The 22,763-nt window shown below is 42.1% G+C and overlaps 1 protein-coding gene across 1 annotated transcript in view; it reads left to right on the top strand.

Annotated features, from left to right (window-relative positions):
* SLC6A5 (solute carrier family 6 member 5) overlaps window positions 1–22,763 on the top strand; it is a 47,000-nt gene that overhangs the window by 12,582 nt on the left and 11,655 nt on the right. The window contains exons 7-12 of the mRNA XM_067558089.1: window positions 696–830; window positions 1,912–2,015; window positions 5,165–5,289; window positions 16,453–16,565; window positions 16,858–16,989; window positions 18,833–18,932. Coding sequence (XP_067414190.1) covers window positions 696–830; window positions 1,912–2,015; window positions 5,165–5,289; window positions 16,453–16,565; window positions 16,858–16,989; window positions 18,833–18,932 — 709 coding nt within the window. The remainder of the gene's footprint in view (window positions 1–695; window positions 831–1,911; window positions 2,016–5,164; window positions 5,290–16,452; window positions 16,566–16,857; window positions 16,990–18,832; window positions 18,933–22,763) is intronic.

Here is a 22,763-nt window from a genome sequence, read left to right as displayed (position 1 = left end):
ATTTCAATTTGTAGACCCTATCCCATAGCCTCTAGCAGATCTTGACTGACTCAGCTTTTTTATATGACTCTACATATCAAACTGTATGCTGAATAATTTATAATTAAATGATACATCAAATATGTTCAGGCCTTTAGATACTTAGGGCCTGAACCAAATCTCATGGAAGTTAATGGAATTATTTCCACTGACTTAAATGATCTTTGGATCAGGCCCATATTTAATATATTTTAATTACATATAATTCTTAAGAAGTACAAACAAAAACACTGCAGATTTAGCCAATTTTGGAAAATAGCATAGGCTAGATTCTTGATCCATGTAAATTGGCATAGCTCAATTAATTCTCATAGAGCTAGGTCGATTTGCACCAGCTGAGGGTATTTGAATTTGGTTGTAAACTCCAACCTTTATCTCCCAGGAGTTCTCGCCTTCTTTCCCCTTGCCCCCCAACTATCAGCATCCCAGTTCTCTACACCTAATCTTTAGTACCTTTGCTATTGCCACTAGCAAGAAGTGGTGTAAAAATGACAGCATTGACTGATTACTGGGAAATAATCCTGCTGTCTTCACAGTCTGCTGCTCCTCTACTGGGCCAATGTGGCTGGGTAACTGATATTTCTAGGCAGTAGAAGACTACTTATTTTTGTCTTCTTATGTAAATCCAAATCAATAATATTTTGTGGTTTTCCTAGGTCGTGTATTTTACTGCTACATTCCCTTACGTAGTGCTCATCATCCTGCTTATCAGAGGAGTAACCTTGCCAGGAGCTGGGGCAGGAATCTGGTACTTCATCACGCCTAAATGGGAGAAACTAACTGATGCTATGGTGGGCTCATTATTCCACTTATAACACTTCGATAAGGAAAATAAACTCATACAGGCTGATTATGTTTCATACAAACATTTTGAGATGTGGAGTATTGGTATTTGAAAATGTCGCCTGTGGATGTTGTTCTCATCTCCCTAATCTATTGTATGTTTCATTGTGTTACATTAAGACATGTTACCCTGACTGTTGATACGTTTTTACAAAAATATATGTATTATATAATTATATTTACATATATATATTTAATATGTAATGCAATATTTCATGTTCTATTGGAATGTCATGTATATCTTAGGTGAATTCCCCAAGTAGGGCATTTCAGGATAGAAATGTAATGGATTATACAAATATTGTGGGAATGGTAAATAATGAGGAGGAAGAGCCAGTGATACAGAGTGATCTGGATTGCTTGGTAAACTGGGCACAAGCAAATCATTTGTGTTTTAAAATGGTTGAACCTAAATGTATACATCTGGGAACAAAGAATAGAGGCCATACTTGCAGGATAGGGAATTTATCTGGGAAGCAGTGACTCTGAATAAGATTTGGGGAACCCAAAGTGGCTAATCAGCTGAATGTGAGCTCCCAATCTGGCGCTGTGACCAAAAGAGCAAATGTGTGTAATTCAGTTAACAAAAAGCGGAGTTACTACCTCGCATCAAGAGGAGAAAATGCCTTGACTGTATTTAGGCACCTGATAGATAACCTATTGGTATTAACTGAAGATTTTTTTCTCAAGATCTGTATTTCTTTGCTGTACACTGATAAATCCATTCTGTGTTATACAGCATGTAAGTCACTGCACATCTATGTATTCGACACTTACAAAAGATTATATTCTGTCTTCAGGTTGGCTTCAACAGATGCTCCTATGTCCAGTTATCAAATAGGCACCATCCATTTGAGGGCAGAATTTGGCCATAAGTTGTCGTCTTATTGACACCAATTGTGTTCAAATTTATTTGAACCATTTGTGTTACACCTTGACTGTAACATTTAATAGTACCATTGATTTCATTAGCCTGTCCAAAGCCCTTCACTGAAGTTGACACTGTTTTCTCTCCTGTGCTTTTTTCAGGTGTGGAAAGATGCTGCCACTCAGATTTTCTTCTCTCTGTCTGCTGCATGGGGAGGTCTAATTACTCTCTCTTCCTATAATAAATTCCATAATAATTGCTACAGGTACGTAATTCAGTATTATTCAAGTCACACCATCAAGTAGCTTAAATTTAAATATGATTTACCTCTGATTTGTTGAAATCTGGTTGGAAAGGTTAGTTTTTTTCTTTCAAAATCCACCACTCCCAAACCGTGTATTGGGCTCACCATAATCCCTGTGGGACATTTGTTCTCATTACAAGCAGTCAGTCCCAGGATGAAAAGCAATCCCGAAAGCCGTTAAGGACTCTGGGCAGTGTCATGAAATCCAGCACAATTGGTAATTTCTGCTGAACAGCAGCTCATGATTAGAATTAGGTGAGGATCAAACTGTATTGAGAGATGTGGGAATGGGTAATACTCAGTTTCTATTTATGGGATTGCTGTCTCTAACAAGGTTTATTATTACTCCTGCAGTTTCATTTACACCAATCTTACATTAAAAAAAAAAAAGAAGCTCTCTAAGGTCACAAATTTAGGACAAGTATGATTGAAGTCAGTGCATATGGGTTTTTTGGGAAGAAAAAGTGCTGTTTTGTTGGCTGAAAAAGTTGTTTTCACTCAGACTAGCTTTTTTTCTTCAGGAAACCTATAAAAGAAATTGTAATTAAAAAAAAAAGTGGCATTATTAAGAGGCATGCAATGCCTATCAGAATTGTTAATTCATTTGCTATTACGTTGCTCTGCCCACCACTTCACCACTTGCTTCATTGATATTCTGTCCTTTTAAGAGTCCGTCTTTCTTCCATTGACATGAAACTCCCATTGATTTCCAGAGGACCTATTAGGTGCTGACTCAGGAAAGCATTCCTACTCAGAACAGCATTCAAGCACATGCTTAAGTGCTGTCCTCAACAGGAACGGATTTAAGCATATCTTCAAGTACTTTCCTGACTCAGGACATTAGATTGTAAGCTTCTTAGGGCAGGGACCTTAACCTTAACATCTGCGAAGCACCTAGCACATTTTTGGCCACTATTTATGCAGAAACATACTTACTATGTATCTTTTAAAAAGTCCCTGGACCAAGACTTCCAAAAAAATAAAGCTGAAAATTAGGCTCCTAAATTCCTATTTAGGCACCTAAATATGTGGCCTGATTTTTCAAAACAGCTGAACACTCAACCCTTTGAGTTCTAGGTTTAGATTTTTTTTTTTAAACTTGGGCCCATGTCTTGTATTTATCAATGCTCTTTGGACTCATCTAATCTTGGAAAAACAGTGTTCCAAAACATGCAGGTGAGAAATCACAATATGTCATCTTCCTGTTCTGGTGGCTTAGTGTATTAATTAGCTAACGGCTTAATGAGTTTGGAAAATGTTTGCTGAAATTCAGATTACAGGTACAGCATCAAGTTTTTAAGCAATAACCTATCTGGAAAAATATTCTTACTCACATTATTCATAAATCTTAGAGTATTCACGCTAAAACAATGTAAGCTTAGTTCTTTTACACCTGTTGGTTTAATTTTATATTTGACATGGCCTGGATGGTAAAATAAGGCATGTCAGTTTTTCTCTTTATATGGTCAGTTTTGTTTTCCAGTTGGTTCATCCTAGTATTGCAAAGGCAATATGAATTATTTTTAAAAAATGATTTTCACTTACAGTTTTTAAACTTCATGAAACCATTCATAACTGTACCAGTCTTATTTAAATCCACTCTGAAACGCACACCCTAAATTTTAGGTCTAAAACTCTTTGTTCATGTCCCTGGAACTGCAACAACGAATAATGCTTCCTACTTTCTATTACTCCTTCTCCCTGCCAAAACCCTTCCTTTGGAACAAGATTAGCACACAGTGATCTCCTTCCAAACAGAACGTTATCTCCCTTCAGCAGAACTGAAGAATGATAGGATGTTGTATTATCTTGTCTAAGGGATGCTCCATTAGGGAATCCAGGATGCTGTCAGCTCAGTGTGGTGCTAGACAGCTTTCTACATAGCTTTTCGTCTTGCGCCTAATGAGTACATTGAAGTGAGACTGTGAGTAATTCAGTGCCAACTTGGAAAAACTTTTTTCCAGGGTTTGAATTTTTGACAAAGAACTTCTTTATTCATAAATCAGAGTTTGAAGTGGGACACACACCTGTATAATGGGAGAATAGACATTTTAGCCAGAATGTGATAGCTCTGAAGGGGGGTCATTATGGATTCCATCTTCATAAAGTGACATATGCTTACAGAATATAGCACACTATTAAAGCACACACATCTCCCGAGACTGCTCCTCACAATACTGAAAAGATAATGAACACAGTATCAGAAATCACTTGAAAGAGGGACTAGATGTGGGGGACTGGTGAAATGATACAGGATATGGAAAGCTTCACGTTGAGATGTCCAGGCCTGCTGACAGCAACCCCAGAGCAGAACAGTCAATGGCTCCCATCCCCTAGCGACAGCAGCGGGGGGAGATCAAGCAGGGGAAGAGGGACACAGAGCCAAGCGGGGAAGGGGAAGTGTGGAAGAGAGGGGGCGTGTATGTGTCAGTGAATGGGATGAGTGGGGGTGGGAGCGGGGCCTGGGGTGTGGGTGGGGCCATAGGAGGAAGAGGCAGGATGGGGAGCTAGCTTCCTCGAGGGGAAACTTCTGCCCGCCGTCCATGGCCCGGGCCCTTTTAAAATTGCTGGGCCACTGGGCAATTGCTTCCTTTGCCCCACCCTGTCGGTGGGCTTGGAGATGTCTGGTTTAAATTCAGCAAAGACAACAGTAGCTGAAAGTCTGATAGCTGTTTGGCAGCCTACACAAAATCCACTGGACAAGTATCCACAGCACAAACACAGTAAAATCCCCACCCTCACAGTTCATCAGAGCTTCATCAGGCAGTTTCAATAGAGCGGCCAATGACTGAAAGGGCATGCTAACTGAACGTCCCACTTAGCCCTGGAGAAGTTCTCTGAAGAACATTAGGGGGTTACAATGGCGAGTCAGTGCAGGGAATCTTGTACTGCTGCTACTGCTAATCCAAAGATGGCTGTCTCCAGGTCAGCCTGACATCACTCACCAGCACTACAGTCCCTTGGAAAAGGGGGCTGATGTGTGGCTGGGTGGGAAGTAACTTTATTGATATTCTTATTGCTTGTGCATGTTTGTTACCTGAAGCACATATGCTTTAAACAAAGCTCTCTTACATATTAAAGCAAACTGGCACATGTCTTTTTCTCCTCAGGGACACATTGATAGTCACATGCACCAACAGTGCCACAAGTATATTTGCGGGCTTTGTCATCTTTTCCGTTATTGGCTTCATGGCAAATGTACTCAAAGTAGATATTGAAGATGTGGCAGACCAAGGTACAGTATTTTTCCATTACTTAGATTGGCTTCCAAAATGTGTGTGAATGTATTTGATGACCTGTCTTTAACTGTATTGCTGTCGCACTGCAAACATGCATCAGTTGGAACAAGGGAATACTAAGCCACTAGAGAGAGCAGTAATATGGCTGCTGTGCAGCAGTGTGCAGTACCACTTATTGCCATTGGGGGAGTCCAGTTGCCACACCAGGACCCCTTGCAGTGCAACACGCAGCAGAACAAAGCAAGCTAAGATGAGTGGGTTTAGGCCCCTGCAGGACTAATTCAGATTAGCCGACAGACAGGTAAGGGTTCTCTTGTACATACTTTAAGCAGTCACAGTCCACCCCTGCTGTTTCTGCTCCTGCAGGTCCAGTGCTTAAAGTAGACTGAAGAAAATGTGTATGTGGCGGGGGAGTGTCTATCATCACCTGCACATCTGCTTCCCGCCTCCATGAGTGCTGCCCATCTGCCTCCTCCCATCAGTTCTGTACCCATCACCCGCAGTTTGATCTCTGCTTCTCCTGCAGCTGCTGGGGTTCTTCACCCCCATCCCGATGCATGGGGGGCCTGCGAATGGGTCCCCCACCCTTCCCAGGCTGGATGTTGCAGGGAAGGAGGTGCAAAGGAGCCGTCCCATTGTTCACAGGAAGGGGGAGAAAGAGGAAACAGAGCTGCTGGGCTCTTTCTGCTCCCTGCTCCCCTCTTCTCTCCTTTGAGATTGGTTTGGGATCCAGAGTTGGAGAGAAGAGAGTTCTGCCAGCTTCCTGCAGCAGCTCAGACTGGCTTCTTACAACCCAGGAGGCAGGAAAGAAGGGAAAGCTGCAAAGCAGAAGGGTTTTTCTCCAGGCAGTATTACAAATATGTGCCCTTCAGCCACCTGGCTTGCTTTCTAGAGATTTTTATTTCCCGGGTCTGGGAGTCATGTTGATTGTGGTGCATGTTAATCACTGCCCAGGTCCAGTAACAGGTAAAAGGCAATGATGACTTTGGGGGTGCAGGGTGTGTGTGTGTGTGTGGGGAGGCTTTAATCTAAGGGTCAGTTCAGAACCTGGAGACATGAAGTTCTGAAATGTGGGGCAGGTACAGAGTTTCTGAGCAGGTTTGGCCAATGGAGTGGGGCGGTCAAAAACTGGGATTGGCAGGGATTGGACTGACAGAGCTGTGTGTGTGTGTGCATTGTGAGTATGAGTGGCAGGCGAATTGGTGCTTTGTGTGTGTTTGGGTATGGGGCAGGGGAGGTAGGAGGGAAGAAGCTTTTATTGGCCAGGACAGAGAAAAGAAGTTGAGATGTTATAACAGGATCAAGGAGGGATAAATGCTATTCTCCTTCTAGTTACTGTCTTTTTAGGTGCTCCAAGTCAAGATGTGCACGTGCCTGTGCATTCTTGATCAGAGATATTGTCAGCAATGTCTTTGGGTCTGCATCTGCATCCTATGCATCCTTGTGATCCAGAACGAGAGTATACAGGGAGGGGTGGACTCATCACTGCTCCAGTTTCTTCTCAACTGCCTGCGGCTTGAGAGGGAGTGTTACAGTGTCCGTTTGCTACCTATGAAGCTTTCTCTTTTCCTTATTTCTTTGTATAGGTTATTTCATTTATTATTTTCCTTTTTCTTGTTTAGCACAACTTTGTGCTTTCGTTAGGACTCCTCCTTTTCCTGCCACTCCCCGTTCTTTTTTGCCTGGGTGGAACCTCAGTTTCACCTTGGCCCTTGCTATCTGTGACTTTTCTGATGGATCATGCCCAAGACCCCTGGTTTCAAACCTCACCAGACCTGTCTTTCCCCTCCACAACTGGCATCCTAGTTGTCTTTGAGACTTGGAAAGACCCCCCGCCTCAAGTGCAAGATCTGTTCCATATTTAAAAGCAAATCTAGAAAGTTGAAGGAGTATAGAATAAAACTAATTGCTCATGGAGCTCTCCCTGAGACCTGCGTGTTTCAAGGACCACCCCCCACCCCCCAGTACTTTGGCCTCAGCTGTTCAGAATGCTCTGGCAGCTGTCCCAGCTCCAGTTATGTTAAGCACAGATCTTGGAGGTCGTCCAGAGTTTTCCAGACCATCCAAAAGGAAGAGTCCCTATTCTTGAAAAAAGGAGACAGAGAGAAGAGGGAAGTCACCCTCTCAGCTTGGGAAAAAAAGAAATCTTGGATCTTGGTATGGCTACCTTGAGACTTCTACCTCTTTTGGTATCGAAACCTCAGGTTCACTTAAGAAGAGGATGCTGCATACCAAGCAATCTTCCAGTAAGTAATCTCTGGAGTTATTGGCACCAGAATCAGAGCCTTCTAAACTCCAGAATTGCTCCAGAACTAAGGCCCCGAAGCCATCATTAATGGTACTGTCATCTTGATGCCACAGTAGAGTGCATGGACCACCCTTCAGTACCGTCCCTGATACTGCCTGAGGTGCTGACTTCCACGAAATAACATCCAGAGTCACTGGTACTATCCAGGGTCCTTTCTCACAAAGACCACTGGATTGTGTAAGAGCTGGAATCCCCTCTGTTGAGGGATACCTAGAAGAATTTCCTGCTGGTACTGACTTATCTTTTGAAGCTAACACCCTCCAGTCCTTCCATGTACTTTTATGAAGGGTTGACCACTGGTATGACGTGGTCACTGGTCCCCCATGGTCCTACTGAATCCTATCTGTCAAGGGGCACCAAGCGGGATTTCCAAGTACTGACTTACCCAGAGGTCTTAGCACATTCTTCTCTATAGGCTCGACCACTGGTACAATGTTCCTCATAGACTCCAGTATCGACAAGATCCCAGGTATTGATACCTCTTGCTCCACCACTGGACACACATGAGGACACCTCCTCTGACTCAGATGTGTTCATACAGGATTCCAACAGCTTACCCTTTCAGCCTCCCTCCTTTGAAGTGCATCTGAGGAAGAGGCCCCCCCATCAGACAAATGATCCAGCAGCCCTGGCAAGAGCATACATAGGGTCTTGCCCCTTTTTCCATGTGTTCCATCACAGTGGGCTCATTGGAACTTTTGGTGACCAGTTCTACAGCATGCCCTCATGCAAAGGGCCTGATAAGAACAGCAGCCACCACCTATGGGTCCTAGAACACCTAGAAGAGCAACAGCGAGGAGCAGAGGAGGAGACTCTACCTTCTCACAAATCATACTCTTTACTAAACAAGGCTGTTATATTCTCTCCCTCCCACCATCCTACATGGATGATTTCAAGGCCTTTCGGGACCTCATGAAAAGGGTTGCAGAGGCCCTAAAAATTCCATTGGAGGAGATACAAGAATCTGAACATTCTTTACTGGACATTCTACATGCCAGAAATGGGTCCCTCTACTTGCTCAAAGATTCTAGGGCAATCTTCCAGTCTATTGGTATCTACATAGCTGTGATGAGAACACAGAGCAAGTCATGGACTGCTCAGTGGTCTCACCCAGTTCACTATTAATCCAGAGACCAACTGAACTGAGAGAGAAACCTAGATTCCATAAAAAGGGTCCCTCTTCCAGTTGCATCACAGTTGATGACTTCTTCTAAATGGTTGGTTTGACCTGCAGGTGAAGGGTCACAAACCATTCCCCTTTCTGAATCATGTACTGCACCTACCCCCAACCCCTTAGGAGATTGTCTCTCCCATTTCCTATCTTCTTGGGAAATCATCATCTTAGACAAATGGATCCTGGAGATGGATTTGGCAGACTGCTCCATCCCTCTTTAGGGTTCCTTCTCGCGCCTGTCTCCTAAGACATGAGGTACAATCCTGCCTACTCCAAAACGATTCCACTGGACTTCATCGGGAAAGGGTTCTACTCCAGATATTTCTTAGTTCTGAAGAAAAGGAAGGGTGAAGACTGATTTTGGACCTCTCAGGAGTTTGAACAACCTCATCTTCTCTCAATGGTTCATAATGGCTACCCTGGCAGTGATAATTCTCTCTTTGCATCCAGGAAACAGATTAATCTCCTTTGACCTTCAGGGTTCATACTTTCATATGCATCTGTCTCTCAGATGTTTCCTACAGTTTGTCATCAGTAAGGACTACTACCAATACCACGTCCTGTCCGTCAGCCTTTTGACTGCTCCAAGACTCTTTCCAAAGATTCTCTTGGCTGTTGCAATCCTGCTTCATCAGAGGGGAATAATCATCTTTCCCTACCTAGATGATTGGCTCCACAAGGGTTGCTACTTTTTAGAAGTGAAGTCAGTGACCAACATGGTTCTATTTCCTCTTCCACTCCTTGGGCCTCTGTCTCAACAGGGAAGAGTCTATACTCATACCTACTCAACAAACAGACTTCATCAGAGGCACTCTGGACCTCACTACACCAGGGCATGCTTGCCCAGACAGGTTCATCATGATGTTCAGCCTCATTTCCATGATACAGCACAGCTTGCAAACCACAGCAAAGACTTGCCTTCAATTGAACAAATTGCCACACTGAAGCTTGTATGTTTGTAATACCCCTGGCAAGACTAGACTCCTGTTGTCTTCAGGTCTGGCTCAAGTCTATGTATGCGCGCAAGCTGTGCAAGTGGGTGTTGATATCTCAGAGGTTTCTCAACTCCCTTAACAGATAGAAGGATCCTATAAAAGTCTGTATTGAAGTTCCCTTTTCATGTCTTTCCTCCACAAAGATGATCATCACAGACCTCTCCCTGCTCGGCTGGGACACCCATTTCCAGAACTTCACAGCACATGGCAAATTAACTCCCCAGGATATGTCCCTTCATATCAATATTCTAGAACTCGGGGCAGTCCAGTATGCTACCCAATACTGAGGACCATTTGGTCAGAGTAATTCTGGACAACAGGGCTACAATATATTATATAAACCACCAAAGAGGTGCAAGATCCCAGTACCTATGTGTAGAATCTGGAATTGGTGCCTATCCCATCAGATAGAGGTCTCTGCTACCAGAACTACAGAACTCTGTAGCGGACTCCCTCAGCAGGCATTTCCATCACAACCAGAAGTGGGAGCTGAACGATGCCATATTCTAGAGGATTTGTCTATCTTGGGGTTCCCCAGAGATAATTTCTTTGCGACACCATCCAATGTGAAATGCTGATAATTCTACTCAAAGGGAGGACATGGTTGCAGCTTGTTGAGAGAGATCCTCCTTACCCGTTGATCGCATATACTATTCTGCATTTATCACCCATGCCATTGTTCCTCAAGGTCCTGCGCAAACTGAAATGAGAGATTAGTGAGCATCCTTGTAGCACCATCATTACCAAGAAAGATATGGTTCCCAGGTCCCTACCACTATTTCTTTGTTTTCCTCTGACAGTGGATTTCCTCACCTGGGAATCAGGCCCCATGACCCACCCCCCAATCTCTCATCTCTCCACCTCAAGGGATGGCTCCATGATGGTTCTCTGGCATAGAACATGATTACTCCCCAGAGGAGCTCAGTAGTAGGAAACTTGCCTGCAGAAGTGGAGACATTTTCAAGCCTGGTGCATTCTTCGATTTATACCTCCTCTTGAGTCTCCCCCGAAGCACATTCAGGATTACCTGCTGAATTTGAAAACCATGGGTTTATTGTTGAGCTCAATTAAATATCACCTGACTGCCATTACAGCCTTCTATACCCTCTCCTCCCCTCTTCCCCCCCCAATTAAGGGGTTCTCAGTCTCTATTTATCTGACCACTACAAGGTTCATTAAGGGTTTGCTTAAATTCTTTCTTACTATTAGAGAACCTACTCCACCATGGGACCTCAACTTAGTCCGCAACACCTTGAGAAAATCCCCATGTGAACCTATGGGAAGTTGTTCCTTCCGTCATTTGTTCTGTAAGACTCATTGCTATCACGTCAGCTAGAAGGTAGGGGTACTCAGAGCTCTTATGGCAGACCCACCAAACATAGTGTACTATTGTGATAAGATGACATGTTCTCACTATCTCTTTCTGCCTAAAATTTCATTGGAATTTCCCATTAATCAGGTCACTTACCTACCAGTCTTCTATCACAAGAATCTCTCTTACATTAAACATAAAAAGAGCTTTTGCCTTTTACTTGAACAGGCATAAAGCCCTTCATTTTTCTCCTAGACTTTTCATTTCCATTACAGAAAGAATAAAAAGGCACCTGATCTCTAACCAAAGACTGTCAAAATGGGTTTTGGGTAGCATTCTATCATGAGACTTCAAAGTTGCATCTTGCACTGAAAGTGATTGCCCAGTCCACCAAGGGTCAATCTACCTCTTTGGCTTTACAAGAAACATACCCGTCTCAGTCATTTGCAAGGCCACCATCTGGTATTTGGTGCATATTTTTTCACAGCACTGTGCTCTTGCGGTGCCTCTAGGACTGGCGCAGTCTTTGGTGAGGCTGTTCTACAGTCTGTACTGAATTCACCTTCTTGTAACCCTCCTCCATAATTGGGGACCTGCTCAAATCTCCTAATGTGGAGCACCCATAGGAACAATAACTCGAAGAAGGAGAGGTGACTTACCTTGTATGGTAACTGGAGTTCAAGATGTTTTGTCCATCTCGGTGCTCCACTATCTGCCCTCCTTCCCCTCTGCTTCATGTCAGGATGGGTGTGTGCCCAGACATTCTTGATCAGAGATTTTGTCAGCAATGTTCACAAAAAGTGCATGCTTTTTCCCAGCAAGGTGCTCTGATACAAGGGTGTATAGGGAGGGGCAGATTTGGCACCACTCATGGGAAAGTTTACTGACACCAAATCAGTGATTAAAAACATTGCAGATGGTTCCTCAGAAAGTGATGGTTCATGGTATGGCACAAACTCATTGACCTCTGACAGGCTGATGCTTCCACATTGTTTATAACAGTGCTATCGTATGGAGGAATTAAATGGGAATAAGAAACCAGAAGCAATGAAAGATGAGCTGATTCCAAGACAGCTCCCAGCAAATCTGTTATTTAGCTTGCTTACCACAACAGCAGGGAATTAAATATCCCTTCCCTCTTCAACAGCTTTTTATTTTCCTTAATCAGTACTATGTGGGGGATCTAATTGAAAAACAAATTGTGATAATTTTCTCAAACTTTTCCCCATATGCAGTTGAATTTTTGGACCCTTAAGCATTTCCTGACTAATTCTACTAAAGAGAGAAGGTGGGAAATGACAGAGATGTTGTCCAGAGCGGAAGAGAGATCTTAAATAACATCAGCCACAGCACTCTGACTTTAAACCAAAACTACTAGTCCTTTGGGTCATTTCAAATTGCAAGATAAGATGAGTTTGAAATGATTTTGCCCATTGTGCTTATGTGTGCGTGCATGCGTGCACGTCCCAGCTTGAAAATAAATATGCAACCATCACTAATCTTTTTGTGTACATGTGGGAACGCAAAAAGTGTATCACATCAAGGCAGTATTACCTTCAGCATTCACACAATCCTTTCTAAGTGCAGGAGGAAAATGTTGAACAGCCTCAGTGAGTCATAGGAGGAGGAAGAACAGCACAGAATACAAAGAGGCACCTAGCATAAGGAGGACTGAAGAGTTCAAAATGTGAATGTCACATACTCTTGGCTTCTGGGCATGAAGATGTTTCACTGGCTGCATTAATGTGTAGACATTAAGCTATTTTGCTGACAGCTTTATTGTGTGGATAAATCCAGTAGCTCAGATCTCATGGTCTAAGGTAACTGAGGAGCATCTTAATTCAAAGGCTGCATTAGTGAGTTGATAATGGAATACAGAAATCAAGAAGTCTGGTAATGTTTGCAGTTATTGAATGCTATTTCTGGAGTAGGTGTTAATGAGAGTTAATTTCCATTCAGTGCTCTGGGTCATTCCGTAGAGATGCAGGAGTGGAATGGAGCACAGGCAGCATAAGTTGGTAACATTCTACAGTCCTATTATACTTATGGGGAATATTGCCAGTGATGTGGATAGAAGCATTTCTTGTTCCATTCATCAGTCTTTCGTGAAGTGTATGTTTTCCCAGAGCAGTGATATTTTTATATTATCAGCTTAAAAAAGAATTTTAATGGAAGGGACAAGATGATGAAAGAAACACACTCTCATTGATTCATTCCATATGTTGCTGCTCCATAGATTAGAAGTGGTAGTATGTATATATATATATATATATATAGTATAATATATATATATTGTGTTTAGAAGCATAATCAGCTGGACTCTGAAGTTTCTCCTGAGTCAGAAGAGGTGCAGTTGGGGTGTAGTGAACATATAGGGAATTATATATTTTTAGGATGCTGGGCATGCACTCACCTGGTAGTTCCTGGGCTTGTTAGCTTGCATCTTGACAAACTAGCTTGTGTGGCTCAGAGTTCTGCAACATAGAATCTGGTTAAGCGTTCTAGCTTGGCATAACCAATCATGAACTGGATTGCTGACTACGCTACAGAACCGACAATTTGAGTGGGTGAAGAGAAAATTTTACAGCATATCAACTTGTCAACTGTACGTCTTCTCCCCAGCAAGAAATAGGTGACGTACTGTTTGGGAAGCCAACTTAAATTAATCCAGCCTTCAATGTCTCATCTACATTATATTTGTCAATGACTGAACCAGACAACCTTTAGTGCAATCTGCATCTGATGACTGGACTCACTCTATGTTCATCCTGCATATTACCAAATCTGGGATCCAGACTTGGACCCTTGTATTTCATAGGCAGAATCTCTACTGAGCAAACCAATTATGGTCTTCTCCTGGCCAAGCAAATGGAAGCTGTGCTAAGCTTGTCTCATCTATAAGCCATTTTGCCTATCTTCCTGTGACAGGACAGTAATTGCAGTTTTATCATATGCAGTCTTACATGCTTGCCGTACTGTACATTTTTCTTCTGACAGTTCTGGTATAATGATAACTTGAAAGCAACTTTTTTTCCTAGTAAAGAAACATTGGAAACAACAGGATTTGTCATGGGTTATGCTCGTATGAGTGATGATCTGAGGGAGCGCTCCTCTGAATCTGAAAAAGCAGTGAACTTCAAATCAACCAAGCAACAGAGCATGTTAAAATAACCTGTTTTGTGCTTGTAAGGTTTGAAGGTTACAGATGACAAGTATCTCCAAGAGGAACTGCTGAAAAACACATGCCTGGAAATGTAGCTCCATCCAAAACCAAACAACATCATTTCTATCCGCTTTGCTAAGGAACATAGATGCATGCTTATTCTGAATGGCGCTTAGAGGAGAAAAAGAGAACATCTTGATGGTGAAGAATTATCCCTTTAAACATACAAGGGGCAGATTCTTCTCTTGTAACCAATGTATAAAATTAAATTTCCAATTGTGTACCTCTCAGCTACAGAGTTGAGCATCTAAGCAGTTGCTGATATTTTTAAGCAGCTTAGATGGTTCATTACTACAGAGCAAATAAAGCCCCCATCCACCATGTGACAGTGAAACTTATCTGATGTGAACTCAAATAAACCCCTTAGTGGAACTGAAGTATATCAAAAATGCAAGATGGCCTAATATAAATCAAAGGCATGAGGTCTTGGCTCACCAAAGAAAATTTATTGGTGCTTTGTCTTCCATACAGTTGTCAGGGAAAGAAAAGATCTGGTCCACAAAATATCCTGAAAAATGAAATACTGTATGCTGCTCAAAATGTTTCTTACAGCTATAGTTTTTGAGCTGAAATAATTTGCACATTATCCTTTCAGATTTCAAGAAATTGCTGAATTGGCACCAACAGGGATCTTGACAGAATTACTCATTTAATTCTATAGAACTTAAGAGCTGCTGTAACAAGCAGCCAGAGGAAGCCATTTGCAACACACAATTTTAATGGTCCTACAAAACCCAGGAACTGTGCTAAGTATTCCTGAGCACCATCTGCTGGCACCTTTTCTCTTAACTATTTATCTATGTAAAGACTGAGCACTTGTGAAACAGAACCTTTACACCTTAAGGGGATCAACTGGGATATGCTGAAATGGAATGCACAAAGTCACAGGTTAACTGAAGCATGACCATTTACCAAGCTGGCTTTTCTCAGATTGGTAGCCAGAGAATTCTGGGGAGTGTATATGTTGCATATTTCCATCTTATCTCTCATGTATTCATGCTCTTTCTTTTGTGTTCATTCTTCTGAGCTATCACATTCACTTGTACATGCTATCTCACCTATTCTCATGGTTCCATGCTCCCTTTCTTTCTCACTCTTTGTCTTCCTAAAACCCCCTTTATAATGAGAAATGCCAGTGTTTTTTGGATCAATGCTTCATTTAATCAATCTTTTTATTTTAAACTCTTTCCTGATCCAAACAAAAATCATAGTGCTGACTCCAAAATAACTTCAAGATGCTCTATTAAAATTACACTGGAACAGATGAAACATATGTCAATCTGAAGTATGGAATATGACAGCAAGCTTGGAGAAAGAACTGAAAACAAGAGGGACATGAAATCACAGATATTAGAGATGGAAAAGACCAGTTAGCTCTCATACTCAATCTCCATGCCGACAGAATGCCTCCTAGTGTAGCAGTTCCCAAACTGTTATCTGCAGAGTGCTTGTGTGGTCCTCAAAGAAGTGGCTAGTCACACGGTGTGGGTTATCCTCCTTGTTTCCTCTTCTTGTTTTCAGCTGCTTCTACAAATGGTCAGGCAAATGTTAGAAGTAGACCATAAGACAATCTCTTTTATAATCTGGCCCGTGGTTCTGCAGTCTCCCTGGTCTGGAGACGGTTGCTGTACACGTTGCTGAGTTGAAGAGAAGCACTCTCTTCCCATTGATCTACAGGGAATTAACGTGTGGATGCTTTTTAATGCTGATCCAAGGTTCAGACTTCCAGTTCTCCAGGATGATGGTGGGAAATTGATTCCAGAATATGGAAGAAAGTTAAGTCTCTGGTTGGTCTATTTGCCTAATTTGGAACTAAATTTGGCTGAAGTGCTTTAATATCCAGGTTAAATATTATCCTGCAACTCGAAAGTTGTGTGCTGAAATACGTTATGCAAGAATAGGACACTAAAGCAATAGAATAGTAGTCACTCAGGGCCAAATTCTGTCACGCTTACCTTGCAATAGGTAAGACTTCACTCTGTGGACTAAGGGAGGCAGAGTTTGGACCTTAGTCGTAAAGTAGAACAAAGTAACACTGTTCTGTTTTCTGAAATTTAGATCTTTGAGCTACCTGATAATTTCCTTCCCAACAATAATCTTAATATTGTTCAAGATACCACAACCATGTCCTTTTTTGTCATTTCTAGGTCCTGGCATTGCATTTGTGGTTTATCCTGAAGCCTTAACCAGGCTTCCCCTCTCGCCGTTCTGGGCTATAATATTCTTTTTGATGCTTCTAACGCTTGGATTGGACACTATGGTAAACTGCTTTTTTCACCTTTCCTCTTGCCCCACCACTTCTCTGTATTCACAGCTATATTACATGCTACTTGCTATGTGGTCTGTCACTAAACCTCTTTGAGAAGAGAGAAATGAAATGAGGACGACAATACTTAATTCATAGGGATGCTTTGAAGATGCATAGTTAATGTTTAAAATAAGTACAATCATCTACACACAATGAATTTATTATGTAGTCTATTTCCTGATGGTACCATTTTTCATATATGCTGGATTATTGTTATTAATGTTTTGTTTTTCTCTAATCCCAGTTTGCCACTATTGAGACGATAGTGACCTCCGTTTCAGATGAGTTTCCTAAGTACTTACGTACCCACAAGCCACTGTTCACTCTTGTTTGCTGCATTGCCTTTTTCATCATGGGATTTCCTATGATCACTCAGGTAAAATATTGTTGAGCATCACTGCGACTTGTCCTTCAGTAACCATTAATTCTGCCTGCTCTCCTGATGGGACCTTGGTCTGATGATCTGAAAGTCCAAGTAACAGTTCCATGGAATTAAGTATATTAAATACCAATGAAATGTAAAGAACATTAATTTTATTAATTTATACATAAATATGATTATCCAGTATTTTAAAGGTGACTAGTGATTTTAGGTGCTTCTATTTTTTGGATTGAGACATATTTAAGAGACCTGATTTTCAAAATCTGGGTGCTCAGACCGTTCTGAAAAATCTTTTAAAATGTCTCAAGTTGGGTGCATAAAAATCACTAGTAATTTCAAAATCAGTAATTTCAAAAAAAAAATCACCATAGAAGGTATAAAATCTGTGTGTACACACATGCATATATAAGTGAAGGAGATAAATGTGCTAAATAAACATATTATGCACGTTTAACCATCTTGCCTGTTCTCTGTTCATTTATACATCTCTAAAGATTTACTCTAATGTTCCAAACCTCTGAACAACTTCAAGCAGAGCCACCATTTTTAAAATATCAGCTTGCAAGAGAAAAGTTTCTTTTCCCTCACATCTCCAAAATTACCCCAGTCTGAAGCCAAGGCTGGGAAGGATGCAGTCCTGGAACAGTAACAGCTTTTCTGTATGTAAAGCTGTCGTGACTTTAAAGCCTGTTACTGTGTAGCTCTGTAAAATGTGAAACAGGAGCTTTGACCCATGTGAGAGAGGAATTTCCCAGTGGAGCCCAGGACTTCTGACACTAGAACAGCCCGAGACATTGGATTTTAAGAACTGTTGTATTTTTTAAAAATATTCTTTTAAGAGGTTATGGCTCCTTCTGTGCCCTGTAAACTGGGACTCATGGGTACTAAGGCCATGGCTACACTGCAGATACGTTACCACTATAGGAATACCAGTAGACTATGCCAGCAAAATGTTCCTAATGTGTACACAGCTACACCTACAAAGCACAGCTTTGTACTGGTATAGTAAAACCACCCCCATGAGCTTTTTTACTGACAAAAGCACAGTTTTGCTGGTATAGCTGAGTCTACTCTAGGGACTTGTGCTGGCACAACTTTGTTGGTCAGGGATAACACCTCTTTATACAATCATGTAGCTATGCTGACAAGAATCTGTAGTATAGACGTAGCCTAAAGCACCTTTCTTTACAGGTGGAGGGATAAAAAATAGTCCCAATAAAATTCTGGAAAGAAACCTAAATTTCCCTATAGTGTATATAGTATATATACAGTACATGCTGGGCTGCTGCAGTACATCGTGCCATAGATATTGTGTGTGTGTGTAATATATGTAAATAAAAATTGTACATTAAAAATGCATTTGCTGCTGGTGTAAAGTGCTGTAAGGCAGCAATGGAAACAGGACAGATATGGGATGGACAATGGCTGTGGAAGCTTCCTCACCTTGCCACACCAGTATGCCTCAACCCCAGCCTGGCTGAGTGAGAGTATGACATTAATTTGGGTTCAAGTCCTTGCCCTGTTTGTTGAGATTGCTAAGAAAGGGTGCCATGTATGGTGATATTTTGCAATATGGATCCCTATTCACTGGGGAACTGAACTGAGCACACATCAACTCATTTCACATAGGCTACTGAATAATAGCTGCTAACTACTTCTGGCATTACTGAACGTGGGTGGATTCAAACCAACAAATTAGAAGTGAAAAACTCTTTATTCCATTGCTCCATACTCTATGCTGTGCAGAAGGTGGGAATAGTAAAAGTACATTGTAAAGACAGATATGATGTATAGATATGTGTGCCATAAGTAATTGTGTTTTTTTTTTTAACTTTAGGGTGGACTATACATGTTACAGCTTGTGGACACGTATGCAGCTTCTTATTCTCTTGTCATCATTGCCATCTTTGAGCTTGTTGGGATTTCATATATATATGGTAAGAAACCAGTATTGTTGTTAGATAGCATTTAGAGATGCATATGGTGAAAGGGATGCTTATGGTACATGACAAAATAAGAAATAAAGGAAGTGGAAGGGCATGAAACTTTAGCTTTGAATCTCCTCAGGAGTGCAATGCAATATTAGCAGATTAAAGAAGGAAAAGAGGTTCAGGAACATTATTTTAAATGAGGGTAATTCAGTGATGCTTCCTTACCGTAGTAATCCTTTACAAGTATACACTCAGGTGATTACTATTTTTATAGCACCAACAGTGTGCTGATTATTTCAGCAAGTGGTTAATTATGATTATTATTATTCTGCATATTGGATGAATACTGAGAAAAATTCAATATGCCAAAAATTAAACGATGGGTAAGATCCTCAGCTGGTGTAAATCAGTGTAGTCCTCTTGATGCTAATGAAGCTACATCCATTTACACCAGCTGAGGATCCTGGCCCTAAAAACTGTTCAGGAGTGACACTTTCAGGAGATCCATTCTTGGAAAGAGGAACTATCCGACAATGGAACAAGGAAATGTGAAGCTCTTCCTTCACAAAAAGACAATCCCTGCTGTCAATCATAACATTCTCCTTCTGGAGACACTTGGTGGCTTGTCTTCATTAGAAAATAGGTTGTGTTAGAACATGACCTTGAGGGGTCACGATGAGAAGTGCAGCACTGCAGTCAGTGCAGACAGGGATGAATTGTATCTAATGTTATATCAGTTGGTAGTATGTAATCCTCTAATTTTCTAGTGAAGAGAAACCTTTGTTTCATTCTTAGGCCTGGTTCCCGCAATGTGATGTGCATATGCACTTGGGTCCATCTGTAAATGAATTGCTCACAGCTGATCTCATTTCAAAGCACATTGACCTTGTGGTTATTGTAAAATCCCCACTTGTTGCTGAGGGGTGAAAGTTACGTAAAGGATGTGAAAAGAAGGTGAGATTGGGGCAAAAGTAGTATAACTAGGGCCATTGAGCAGGTTTTACGTATTATCTTCCACAACAGCCTGCTATTTAAAATGGTGGTAGTGTAGTTGGGGGATGGGCTTGCCAAGGATTAAAGTTAACCTTTGCCTTCAGCCTGTGCCCTCTGCTTATATAAATCTCGTTACCTCATTAAAATGGGGAGAGCTGAATTCTCTGAGTTCCTTGATGCCAACCTGGGTTGAGTGGGTTTGCATCGGTGTAAGTTAGGGCAGAAATTAGTTCAATGAATGGGAAATTTTACCAGCCCACACAACGTGAAATGTTAAATGAGAGCTTCAAGTTGTTTGGATTTCGTTTGATCAAAATGCTGTTTGCTCTCATGGCCATAACATTTAAATATTTTAATTCGAGATGATTCAGAACCGTAACTCTCAACACACTTGGGTAGAACAAAAATACCAGATGATATTGGTAACTGTTATCAGTGTGCCATCCAACTCTCCATAAGATGCTGAAATATAAAGCTTGACAAGATCTCCTGAAGTGAAATCTAAAGGACAAATCGTGGAGGGCAGTGGCGGGATACCTGGTTTCTGCTCCTCCTACACAAGCTGCGTGAACTTTGGCAAGTCACATAATCTCTCTCTGCCTCAGTTTACATGTGGGAATGCAAGAGTAACACTTCTCTACCCCTTTGGGATGCTGTGAAACTCAACTCACATTTGTAAAGCACATGCAGATCATCAGCTAAAATAGCAATGTTTTACGTGTGCAAACTAGTATACATTTCATTGTGTTATATTGATAGAGTGCAGAGTGCTCTCTTTCTCAAACTGTTACAACACACCAATTCTCTGTTCACCACTCTTAAAAAGATTTGGCCCCTTTCAAAATTAGGAGTTTTTACCCTTGGCTGCTCATGGGCAATTCCCATTGAAGTCAATGGAAACCACAGATGCATCCATCTGATGTCCAAGGAAAGAGTTGAGTCCTAAATAAACTATTATAACTCAGAGACAAACAGGATGAACATTATAAAGAGATGTTTATAATTTGCAAATTTGAAATTTGAGGCAGAAGAGGTGAGCAACTTTTATCTATACCCTTCTCCAACAGCACGTTAGTTAAAATAGAGGAATGTGGGCGAATAGCTGAACACTTTTTCTGGCTGAGCCTGTTGGCAGTAGGTGCTAAAACTGCACGAAACACAGTGCCAGATGTTGTTTATGAAGTGGAGCGACTGCATATTGCTCTGTGCCAAAAGAAAGCATTAAAATGAGAGGACTCTTTCTTTACATTCCCCTGTTTGACTTATTGTCGATTGTAGGCGATTCAGGTTCCGTGGGAGGCCACAGTGGCTTCCTACAAGGGGAATAGCTGATCAGTCTTGTTAATTCGCCCTCAAGGCGAGCGAGAGGAGTCTATTGCTCCAACCCCTAGGCAGGGTGAGCAGGCAGATCGCCCAGGCCTCAGGCAAGGCGAGCGAGCAGGAGTCTATTGCTCCAACCCCTAGGCAGGGTGAGCAGGCAGATCGCCCAGGCCTCAGGCAAGGCGAGCGATAAACCCCTATTCGCTCAGGCCTCAGGCAAGGCGAGCAGCAGGAGTCTAAACCCCTAGGCAGGGTGAGCAGGCAGATCGCTCAGGCCTCAGGCAAGGCGAGCGAGCAGGAGTCTATTGCTCCAACCCCTAGGCAGGGTAGCAGGCAGATTTCAGGCAAGGCGATTTGAACCCCTAGGCAGGGTGAGGGCAGATCGCTCAGGCCTCAGGCAAGGCGAGCAGCAGGAGTTTGCTCCATCTAGCAGAGGAGGCAACACCCGGGGTCTCCAACAGCACGTTAGTTAAAATAGAGGAATGTGGGCGGGGCGAATAGCTGAACACTTTTACTTCTGGCTGAGCTGCGTCCGTTGGCAGTAGGTGCTAAAACTGCACGAAACACAGTGCCAGATGTTGTTTATGAAGTGGAGCGACTGCATATTGCTCTGTGCCAAAAGAAAGCATTAAAATGAGAGGACTCTTTCTTTACATTCCCCTGTTTGACTTATTGTCGATGAATTGAATTCCCACACGATTTCTCTTAAGAAGCTCAACAGTGAGGCCTGTTTATAAGATTTGTATTGCTACTTTGTGGTGAATTTTATTTTAATGGAAACACATAAAACGAATCTAACAGAACAAATTCTAGTAAAGCAGCAGCCTCCTGGGCGATAAGAGGGTTGTGTGGTCAAAGCACAGAACTGAGGGTTTGACTGCTGGCTCTACCACAGACTTCCTGGCTGTGTCTGGCTGTTTTTCTGAACAGTTTTTCCACCTTTACAAATGTTGGTATAGCAGCAACAGAGGGAGCACTAGTGCAGGCTGGGCTACAGGTAGCTGTTGGTGTTCTTAGCACCATGGTATGTAAACTGGATAAAGCAGGTTTGCAACAACACTGTGCTAAAAGCAACCTGGGGTGCTGACACCTTGTGTACACTAGTGGTCTCACTGTTGCTGTGCCAGTGTTAGCAACTGTGTGTGTGTGTATGTGTGTGTGTGTGAGGCTCCGTTGTGACTAGGGACCAAGTTGCTTAGGCCTGCAATTTCAATAGAGGCCTTTAATTTTGGGGTGCTGCAATTTTTGGATGCCCAACCTTAAACTCCTAAGATTTTAAATATTTTGATATTTTGCCAAGAGCACCATCTACTGGGATAACCAAAAAAAGTAAAATAAAATAAAATGATGGGCATGCACAGTTTTTAGGTGCTCAGAATTTTCTTCACTTTCTGTTCATGGCTCTGATCCTGCATCTGGCTCCATAGTGGGGCCTGTGTGTGCTCTCATGGACCCCTAAGTGGTCTCTATGCAGGCACGGGACTCTACCTGCATGGAATCAGTTGCAGGGATCAAGGCCCATGT

This window comes from Emydura macquarii, unplaced genomic scaffold (genome assembly GCF_026122565.2).
Source record: "Emydura macquarii macquarii isolate MOO-44397 ecotype Brisbane River unplaced genomic scaffold, CSIRO-AGI_Emac_v2 contig_1876, whole genome shotgun sequence".
NCBI classification, from domain to species: domain Eukaryota; kingdom Metazoa; phylum Chordata; order Testudines; family Chelidae; genus Emydura; species Emydura macquarii.
The sequence above is the reverse complement of the archived record's forward strand: the minus strand, read 5'-3'. Positions and strand labels throughout refer to the sequence as shown.